An 11,585-nucleotide genomic window follows, 5' to 3' on the forward strand; every position below is an offset into this window, starting at 1 on the left:
TAGTATTAACTTGGTACGATGCACAGCAGAAAAATAAATTCCAATAGAAGAGAACGTGTGCAGCTCAGGGTTGAACTTGGTGCTCTCTGAGGGTTGGTTTGTTTGCTTGCAGATGTTTCATTACCCAATTAGGTAACATTATCAGTGCTAGTTAACCAGTGCTCAATCCAAAACACCAAGAAAGCTTGGCATTCAAACAAATCAGAAATCACTGGACACATAAAAAAATAAACTACATTTACACACTATTCAAGAGGCAATAAAAAAGCTAAGAAGGAAACAAAAAAGATCATAACACATTTTTTTCAGCAATCAACATTCAAATAAGAAGGAATTAACAACAGATAAAGACTCAGAAAACAATAATCAAGGGACTGCCTAGGAGGAAACCATATTCCTATCAACCACCTTGAGATCGGTAGGTATACATTAATGGTGGTCCTTGACTTACAACAATTCATTTAGTGGCCATTTGAAGTTACAACAGAACTGAAAAAAAAAACCTAACTTATGACCATTTATCATGCTTATTACCACTGCAGCATTCCCAAGGTCACGTGATCAAGATTTGGATGCTTGACAAGTGACTTATATTTATGACGGTTGCAGTGTCACAGGGTCATGTGATCACCGTGTGACCTACTGACAAGCAAAGCAGATTCCCTTAACAACCGTGATGCTAATTTAATAATCACAGTGGTTCACTTAATAACCGTGACAGGAAAGGTCATAAAATGGGGGGAATAATAAATGTGTTGCTTAGCAACAAAAATTTGGGGCTTAATTGTGATCGTGTATCAAGGATTACCTGTATAAATTGGACAAATAAAATAATTAATAAAATAAACAACAGCAGAGCAAGATACTGTATATAAACACGAAACAAGCTCCACACTCACTAACACTGATGATGCTACTTAGTTGGGTAATGAAACATCTGCGATCAGACAACCAAGCTCACTGAGCACTCAGGACTCCACAGGAAAATAAATTTCCCACATCATCCAGCACAGAACCTCTAGGAATTGATCCTTTTCTTTTAAGTAAAGTTTACTTCAATTGTCATGCCCCTGGTGGAGACTGACTCCGAGGGAGAGGAGGAACAGCCGACAGGGAGTGGAAGTGTGTCCACTCTAGAGGTTGTGGAGGAGGCTGGGAGAGGTTGTGGAGGAGGCTGGGGAAGGGCAGAGGCTGGCTGGGAAGTCAGAGGAAGACCCAGGCCCATCCCTTCTTCATCCTAGGGCTCACAGGGAGGAACAGAGAAGGGAACAACATGGCTTACAGGAGAGGAAGCGGCCATGATCCCCTCATTGGCTGCAGCTGTGGGGAATAGTATAAAGGAGGGGCTTTTAAAACACAGAGTTGCTATTTCTGGCTGAGGTTTATCTTGGTTGGCGTTCTTCCAACGGACTGTGCCTTATCTTCTTGAAGTTTGTAATTAATTATCCTGATCTGTCATGGAAATTCCTTCAGTGCGGTTTGTTTTGGTTTTTTATTTCTCCATTATCTGTTCTTTGAGTTTGGACTGTATTTCTTTCTTTTGGAGACTATTTTGGAAAGAGTTTAATGTCCAATTGCGAACAATTGAACAATGAGCCAAGTTGGAGGCATTAAAGGAAATTTATTTACGTTTGGGAATTTATTACATGTGTGCTGCTTCCCGGGTCATCACATCAATTGAGTATCAAGTATCTTCTTTTTGTTGCAGACAGGCAATCATAGAAACATTTCTGATAAAGTTGAGCTCTTGTTCATTATTATGTTTGGTATTCACAATGCACTCCATATACAGAATACAAATGAAAACTGAATAAACATTCTATGCAAGTCGAAGCATAGGCTTACATGAATTATCGCAGCTTCTCAGATATTTAACTTTTGAACTGTAACCTTCAGATTATTTTTACAGCTGTTGAATGTATTTTTATTTACTTATAATATAAATGCTATAGACATAATAACCAATGCCCTACTCAGGCACACTGGACTGAATCAAGCTTTGTACACAGTAGAATTTCACTTGTGATAGGGAATGGTGGATGATTTCAATTGATGAAAATTCCAAGTAGACAGCTCTCTGCAAAAATAGTTCACCTCTTTCTTCCAACACAGAGTTTAGAATATAAAAGTAGCCCAACTAGATTACACAAAGGGCCATTTAAATCTTATTTTTCCAGTGGCTAATCGGAGGCCACTGGGGTCATCATGAACAAGAGATGCTATATCCCTCTCCCATAGTTGTTACTCTGAGCCTAGAATTTGGAAATACATTGACCTGAGCCCAGAGGCAATTTTCAAAATTAGACCTTCATATATAACCTGTCCTTCATATCTTCATAGGTCCCCTTTTAAAGCCACTCAAGTTAGTAATCCTTCCGTTTTTTGTGAGAATGAATTCTGCAGATAAATTACGCAACATGTGAAAAATACTTTTATTTGAATTCTCCTTCAAATTAAGTTCATTGGGTGACCTCTGGTCCTTTTGAAAAAGAAAAATTCTCCACGTGCGCTTTTGATAAATCATTTCAAGAGTTTCAAATGTTCCATCCATTTAGTCTTGAATTCCATGTATTTTGCTTGCAGAACAGCAAGTCCGGAGCGCAACCATTGCTACTAGTTTTGTTGAGTGTGTTGATGCGCTTCTGGGTTGAACAGTGGTGGGATTCCAAGATTTTTTACCACCGGTTTGATGGGCATGGCTTGATGGGTGTGCTTTGCGCACATGCACACAATTTGCACGCATGTGCATGCCAAATGCGCGCTTTGTGCAGGCACAGAGGTGTTTGCACAGGCGCAAAGGGTGTTCCAACTCACCTCCTGCAATCCTGCACTCTCTCTGTCGCTTCAGCAGTTGCCACGCACAACTCTGCTGTGCCACGCAAAGCAGCTGCGCTTCAAAAGCAGAGGATAAAGGTGAACATGGAATACGGGCTCAGCAGAACCAAGTGAACCAGTAGAATACCACCACTGGGTTGAAAGAAAACATCACTCTTGCTCAGGGGATGCCCAGTTGGAGGCTCTTTTCATGTCCGTTAAGTTGCCCACTGAATTGGTATCCATTTATCTACACATCTGTTTTTGAACTGCTGATTCGGCAGAAGCTGGAGGATATGATGGAAGCTCACTTCGTCCTGCAGCAGCAACCAGGTCTTGAACATGAGCCTGTCAGTCTTCAGCCCAGCATCCTAACCTTGTGAGGCACAATGCTCCTTAGTGCAACCATTGTACTCTGGCCTTCCTATCCATTCCTATTTTAGTTACTCAAGATGTCCCAGTAAAGAAATTAAACAGAAAAGACATCCTGGCTCTGCCCACCAGTTAAAGAAACAATAACTGCATAGGAATAGATTTTTTTATCTCTTGTACCAGTTGCAGAATTCATTGGATTATAAGTTATCTCTCAGAATAACGCCTATAAACATGCATATGTGCAAAATAGGGGTTTTTCTCATAAAATTGTACTTCTTCAATTTCCTTAATAGATGCTGCTACCCAACATTTTTACCATGGCAATCCAGTCAAACAACTGAGTTATTCTTTTCTATCCTTGAATACTGAAAGGAAATGTGTACACACCAGGAATATTCTTGAAACGCAGCCGAGTCACCTATCTAACCTCAAATTCAGAGAAATGCAATGATGTGAAAGCAGATGGAAGCCAGCCGGAATAGCTTAATGAGAATTAGATTTTGTGATAATGAAGTGGTAACGATATGCAGCCACGCTATGTATCAGAGAAAACAGAACATCCCAATATAATTGGCTTTTGCTTAAGTTGTTGGAGTTACATCTAAATTAAAAACCAATATAAAAATCCAATCCAATCAGTTAAAAATGTCAAGTAAAGTGGCAAGACCATTTTGCTTGAAGTGTTATATCCTCCAATGTTTAAATATACTGAATTAAATACAGATGGTCTGTGATAGACTCTACTCAACAAAACATGGTTTCTAAGGATTAATTCCCACTCTGACCCCTGCAAATCTGTCCTGAAAATTTGGAAGATCCTCTGGCATGTGAGAGGTAAGTGTTTATTATTTAATGTGTGGCATTTGTATATTGAGAGCCAGGGAGTCTATGTTATTACATAGTAGTTTGGCTGCCTAAGATAGCTAGTTTGTTTAGTTCATGCTCATGCGCTACCCAAGATGCAACGCAGCGAGGTGAACTAGCTGCACATAGAGGCAACAGTGAGGAGACAGAGAGAACCAGCCAAACAGTATCATCATAAACAATTACACTGTTATCCACAAGCAGTAATATCTGCTGACCTAGATCCTCTGTATTAATGGATAAGCAACTCTGAACCCCATTCACAATACTTTACATTCTGTCATGCTAAGTGTAATAAAAAACCTCTTATCACTTATAGTAACAATAATTTGACATATATCACTCAAAAATTGGTTGCCAATTTGCTTCTGGGTGAAATTCAAGGTGCTGGTTGGCACCTTTAAAGCCCTTCATGGCTTGGGACCGGGTTATCTGAGGGACCATGTCTTGCCGGTCACATCTACCCGACCCATCAGAGTGGGGAGGCAGGGAATGTTGTGGGTCCCATCCCCAAGGGAGGTACACCTGGTGGGGCCCAAAAGGGCCTTCCCCGTGGACATTAGAATGGCCCCCACTCTAATACTCTTCCTGAAGCGGCTGAAGACCTGGTTCTGCCAGCAGACCTTAACGGATGGAGCCCATTAAATGGATCATGTGATCTACTGTTGTCAGGGCGGGCGGGTGGGAGTTGGGGGGTGATTTTGTTATATTGTATCTTATTGATTGATTTGATTCTTTTTATTTTTTATTGTTTTAAATGTAGTTTTATATTCTGTAAGCCACCTCGAGTAGCCATGGGCAAATAGGCAGCAATATAAATTCAATAAATAAATAAATAAAGCAGAATTTTTTATTCTAGCTTGCTTCTTTTGTATAGAATAAAATGTTTTGATATACTTCCTTTGCTTACTAGTTTTCAAACGATGGTTGGAACTGTATTGCATAGGGAGAAAGGACCTGCTTCTGAGCAAAGTCAGCATGGGGATAACAAGAATTTCAACTGCAGTGTTTTATAGAATACAACTTATTTTTCCTAATGAACTATTTTAAGTGTTAATACAGCAACCAGTGAGAACCCAGGCTTAGTTCATAGCACTAAATTCCAAAGAGACTGTTTGTATTTTTATTTTGCATGAAATGTCATGATGTGGCAACCCAAAGCTGAATTTGTATGTTGTACCCAACAGTAAATACGTAGTTTTTCTTATTTTTGCTTATCTCAATGAATAAACATTTGATTCTTTTAGAATGGGCAATGTCTAAAAGGCAGAGAGAGGCTGCTGGAACCCATCCACTGAAAAGAGCAAAACCAAAACATTCTGGCTTTTCTTCATATTTTAAGATCGAAATTTTTTCCCCTTCCATTCTTGCCCCTAAAACCACCTTTATTCCCCTAACTGTTGTGGGGAAATTTAATCTACGACAGCAGATCTGGACTGCAAATCTTCAGATAGCTACTACATGGCAGCAAAGAATTAAAATGATCTACATCTTTTAAAATCTTTTGTAATTTTAATGTTTGTTTTTCTGTTTTATTACACTGTAAGCCACTTAGTCACCATGAACCAGGAGATGAGCAGCATATAAATTTAATAAACAATAATTGGTAGCCCAGGTAAAACAGAAGCATTACAATTCCCATAAATATGTTATTGCCATCTTTAAATCCTAGTAAACTGCCAAGCTTAGGTACAATCAACTCCAAAAGTATGAATTTTGGATTGGTTTAGAGGAGAGGAAGGGCAACAGCAGAAATGGAATCCAAAAGCTTCATCCATTTTAATTCTAATTATTAAAAATGGGGGAGGGAGATCCCAAATGTGACAATTTTATCACTAAAATTTGGCAGTGCAGAATGCTGAAAAGTGACAGATTGCCCATTCCTGGTTTACACTGTAATATGTTGTGTAAAGTTATTCACAAATTATAGTTACACCCAATCTGGTTTAATGTGTGAACTCAGAATCTCAGTATGAACTGGAAAATGCATTAAAAGGTTTTTTTTTTTTAAATAAATTGTCTACATATTATATACCCAGCTTATAAAACCACCACTCATTATGTTTAACTAAAGAGCATTTATTTTATTTTTCACTATGATTTTTCACTGCCTCCAAGTAATACTATTGATCTCCCGTTCTCTGAGGAGTACATATAGCAACGGTGGCAAAGGAGATGTGAATAATCTTGAGGAGTCTGAACAAAATAAACTAAGAAAAGTGAAAAATTAAAAATCAAATGTAAAAGACATTTTCTTCTGGAATTGAACAACTGACTCAGTCCTAGTCATAGGTTTATAAAAATGAACAGTGGACTACAATACAAGACTTTCACTACAGAATGCTGTACACACCTGATGTCCACACCCTCCCTCAGTGCCCCATTATTTGCATGCTTGCTGAGCTTGTCTGCGGAGAAGAACATAAATCTTCTCCTTTATCCAATCTTTATTGTACGGCTGGTATGTCTGAGTATCACAACGATAGCTGGTAGGGAAAAAAATAGATCAGTTAATATTTTTCATATTGCTTTTCATCATACATTTCTGCAAAACATTTTCTTAAAACCAGTAATTCTCAACATTTTGGAATCTCGTATTCTGTGTTTCTGAAGTAACCATTATTTTTTTGAATGCAATTCTGTAATTATGTTTACGCAGAAATTAAGCATACACTATATTAATTCTATTTCAATATATAATAAAATATTACATATTTTAGGTAACAATTTTTAATGTTTGTTTTTATTTTTAAATCAACACTTTTACTTTTTTTTAAAAAAAGTTTAAGCTCTTTGAATTTTATTGTAGACATATGCTATCAATATAGTATAGCATGTCATAAAATGTGTAGTATTAGATGTATCATTTAGACTGTTATGGCTACAGAGGAATATATATTTGTTTACTTAAAAGTTGTATACAAGTCTTTATATATTTATTTGCCCAATCTGTAAAGTACAATTCTGGGCAATCGGCAATATGACATGCATGCCCTCTGGTGGCTTCTAAAATCTAAACACTCAATGACAAAAAAGAAAAGAAAAATCAGAATAATATTAGCTATCATTTAAGGAACTTAAAGTACTATTTAACAGTTGTTGTCTTTACAAGGGAATGCATTTTGAAAGATCTACTATCACAGCACTGGAGGTAGCAATTAGTATACTCCAATAGATTACTCCATGGTTTCCATAATCTTCTAATTAAATGGGTGATGTTGCTTAGAAGTTCATAATAAAGTATCACCAATATGTTGATGACACCCAACTTTACTTCTTCTTCACAAGAGAATCCAGTAAGACAATAGAAGTCTTGAAACAATAATAATGGAGAGGTCTAGGACTAAAAAACCCATTTCACTACAGGTAAAATGGAAGTACTGATGTTAGATGCTCAACAAGGGAAGTAAAGCTTGATTCTTTGTTAATAGGAAAATCCTTATGCTGCCTGATCTTGACCTTAATATAGATGCTCAAATTTGCAGTGTTAAGTTGTTGCTCCTCCAAGAGATAACCTCGCTGTGATTATGCATGCTATTATAATATGAAAATAACATTATTCTAGCATGTTACAAATCTTGAACCTGGTTTGGAAACTTCCATTGATTTAGAGTAAGACCGAAAAAAATATAAATTATATACCATTCTTGAATACGTATACTTTGTCTATGCACTGGCTTTCAGTGAACAACTGCACTCAAATTAATGGACTAGTTGCACTTTAAGGAAGTAAAGAATAGGACTGTACAGCAATCTGGAACTTGGAAACCTGACACAAAGGAGATTGTACATTGCAAGGACACTTATGTTATTGCTTATACCTGTCAGAAAGTCCTTAAATAAACTAGCCTTATTTTAAGATTTCAAAAGCTGTGACATTTGCCCTCCAAATCAGCATTTTTTTCCTCTGAATCCAGATTGCTGTACAGCTCTACTAAAAGATATATGCTAAGAAATGCCTCCTTCAATATGAAGTTGGCTAAAATCTAAGTATCTCAGAGTACCTAGTCCAAATATCCACACTGTAAGACTTCAATATAATGATCAAGTAAAAGTCTCAATTATGATACATCTTCTCCAGGAGATTTTTTTTCCTTCAGCTGATAATACTACACAATTTTCATCATTCTGGGAAATCTTTTCTTTTTAAGCCTTTATAATATTTTGCACTGTTACATCAGCCATTTTTAAAGTAGCACATAAAAACAACTCCCCCATAAAAGTGTACCAGTGAATTAGTACAATATAAAATACCTATCAACATATTCCTAAATAATTCCATTGTTCGGATACTTGTTGCAATTTCTCTTTATACTGAGATTCAGTATATTCAATATTCAATAAAGAACTGTTGACATTCCATTAGATTGTACTTATAAAACATATATAAGGTGAGATGAGTCTCATCAAAAGTACTTTTTATCTCACAGCACAAAGCTATACATTATAGATGTACTTCTATTTGGGCCAATCACTCACTCTCAGCCCTGGGAAGGAAGTAATGACACCACCATCACCACCACACACACACACACACACACACAAACTGGTCAAGAAAACTGCAGGGATTAACCTAGGCAGTCACCAGGAATCAAAAGTGCAAAAAAATATTGTCCATTAACCATCAGCAGCAAGTAATACTTCCCACTACGTTACAGTGGAATTCTGGTATTTTGATAATAGTTCTAACCAGTTAATACAGAATGCAATCCAAATCAGGATTTTTTACTTCACTGTCAGCTAATTTTAGGCTTATAGTAAATTATAAACTACAGTACCTAAGCATTGGTTCTACAATGGTAAATGAAAATTTTGTGAGAGCGGTGGTGATATTAATTTGACAAATAAATACTTTCTAGATAACCAAAGCAGTATCAGATAAATTATATTTGTTTCAAAAACATATTTACATTCAGAGTAATACACTCATTATCTCTCACATATTAATTCAAGAGGCAGAAGCACAGATCAGTAACATTAAAAGTCTAATTACATATGTGCAAACCAGAATATATATGGCAGTAAAATTATAGAATTGAAATTATATGATACATACACAAGGCAGCTAAGATCAGCCAAATCATCGATGAAATCAAATAACTGGCTAATATCATATGTAATGGAAGGGCTGTTAGGATTCATTCTCTTCAGGTGCTCTTCATACATTTTACAGACTCCTAAAAAAAGAAAAGGATGATGTTTAGCAGTTACATTACACATTTGTGCCACCTAGTTGTCAGAGTACTTGAATGTTAAGAAAAACATACAAGCAACAAGAAGAAATATGCTAACCCTACAAATAAATGTTAATTCACTTATTAGTTGAGTGGATAAATATAAATACCTTTACAATTTTGTATAAGAATTGTAAGAAAAGTGAGTAAGATACTAGATTTATTCACTTTCAACCTTCTGCATTAAATTATTCACAGAATCAAACTTTTCAATATTCATTTAGTAAGGGGTGGACCTTACTAAATATCATCTAATTTAGATATTGCCTCATTATTCTGCATCACTGACTATAGTGCCCAAAGCTGAGAGGCATTGGGATTCATAAGATATCCTTAGGTCAAACTGCTACAGCAAGAATCACCAATGACATTTGCTTCATTAATCTAATAAAAAGTACAGGCTTTACAGTTGTGCAATACTTCCAATCTGATTCTAAACCAGTGTTTCTAAGCACTTTGAAGCAGCTCTCTGTCCTTGATTTATGACCACAATTGAGCCCAAAATTTCTGTTAAGTAAGACATTTTAAAGTGAATTTTGCCCCATTTTATGACTTTTTTCCCTCAGATGTTAGGGAATCACTGCAGATGATAAGTTAGTAACCCAGTTAAGTGAACCTGGCTTCGCCATTGACTTTGCTTGTCAGAAGGTTGCAAAGGGTGATCGATCACCTGATCTTGGACACAGTAACAGTCATAAATATGAACCAGTTGCCAAGCATCTGAATTTTGATCTCATGATCGTGGGGATGCTGAAAAGATCGTAACTGTGAAAAATGGTCATGTCACTTTTTTCAGTGCTGTTGCAACTTTGAACAGTCACTAAACAAACTGCAGTAAGTTGAGGGCTGCCTGTATTATTTTAATTGGCACATGGTACAAGAGTATGAGACTTATTAGCTATTTTCCTTCAAATGCATCAGCTCATTTTAAGAATGAACTGCCCTTTAAAAATTCAATGAAAAGTTTAAAAAAAATTACCTTCCATACATTCATTTACAGATTCATAATCTGCATAAGTCCTGCCTTCGGGTCGTTTGGTAGGCTGAACAAGCAGAATTGTGTGAGACTGAAAAGGAAAGACAACAATCTTAAAAGGGCATCAACAAACATTGCAGAAGTGTTAAAAGTTAGATCTGTCAAATGCAAATATTTTTCTTCCTGCCCACGCGCACACCATTTTTTACATACATTTTTTACATACAGAAACCAATGTAGCTTTATTCTGATGCATACATTCTACGGAAGATTCACCCTCCCCTTTCAGCCACAGGCCTCTGACATGGTTCTCGATCTAATTTTTCCAGAACAATTAAGATTAAAAAAAAACAACCGTAAAGCCCTTCCGATATTAATTCAACTGTTACTACTCCTATTCGTTTTATCATTGGAATTGGTTTATGATTGTTTTTTCTACAATTCACTTTCAAATCATTAAAAAAAAACAAAACAGGCGATGAAACATCCCAATACATTCATTCCCTCTGCCTGAAAGGGACCGTTACTTCTCTTCTCCGCTCAAGGCGGGCCTTTTCCTTTGGGTTTGGCCAATACAAGGCAGGCCAGGGGAGGGGGGAAGAAAGAAAGTCCGCCCAGAGTTGGATGCGACGGGGGCATCGCCTTTCCGAGTAGCCCCCCCCAAACATCCCTCCCGAGGGCGGGTTGGTCCTTCTGTCCCAATGCTGGAAATATTGTAGAGAAAAACGGGCGGGGGGGGAAAGGGGGGGTGGAATCCCAGTCAACTGGCCGACCGCCGCCATGGCCACCTCAGGCCCAGTGCAAAAGGAGTAACGAAACGAAGCTGTTTTATTCACGTGGAAACCCTCCCCCTTTATTTTATTTTAATTTTTTTTTGCAAATAATGTCAGCCCGCCTTTTCAGGCCTCAGCCTGATAAAGCCGCTCACGCTTTATCTCCTTCGACTCACCATGGCGACTCGTTCCGTTTGGCTCGGGCGCGAAGCACAAACTCCCCACGACGCTTCTTCCCACAATGCATCGCGGCTGCCGGATGCAGGGCACCCAAGACTTTCGTGCGTCACACGAAAGACACACGCCACCCTTCCCACACCTCGGGTTGAAATCATAGAGATGCCGTTGCTTTCGCTCCCCGGTTTCAGAAGCTAGAGAGGCCTCTGTGCTTGTCCCGCGAGATTCCCCACACAGATACTCCTTTTTTTTTTTTTAAAGAGACGGAAGTTCTCATCTGGCGTCCCTCTTTGATAAGGGCGTCGCTGCTACCAGACTTTATAATAGCACGCTGGCGTTATTAAATCGGCCATCTTAAATTGGGCCGGAAGG

General features: G+C 37.7%; 1 protein-coding gene across 1 annotated transcript; it reads right to left on the reverse strand.

Moving 5' to 3' along the window:
• Positions 1 to 6,111: 6,111 nt before the first annotated feature.
• On the reverse strand, positions 6,112 to 11,553 carry ERH (ERH mRNA splicing and mitosis factor). The gene is made up of 4 exons (XM_026671123.2): positions 11,213 to 11,553; positions 10,267 to 10,354; positions 9,110 to 9,230; positions 6,112 to 6,539 (listed from the first exon to the last, which is right to left on the reverse strand). The coding sequence occupies exons 1-4, from the start codon at positions 11,369 to 11,371 to the stop codon at positions 6,437 to 6,439; spliced, it is 471 nt and encodes a 156-aa protein (XP_026526908.1). The 5' UTR covers positions 11,372 to 11,553; the 3' UTR covers positions 6,112 to 6,436.
• Between the last annotated feature and the right edge of the window lie 32 nt (positions 11,554 to 11,585).

This window comes from Notechis scutatus, chromosome 1 (genome assembly GCF_049901735.1).
Source record: "Notechis scutatus isolate UNSWTSFEM ecotype Mainland chromosome 1, rNotScu1.2, whole genome shotgun sequence".
NCBI classification, from domain to species: domain Eukaryota; kingdom Metazoa; phylum Chordata; class Lepidosauria; order Squamata; family Elapidae; genus Notechis; species Notechis scutatus.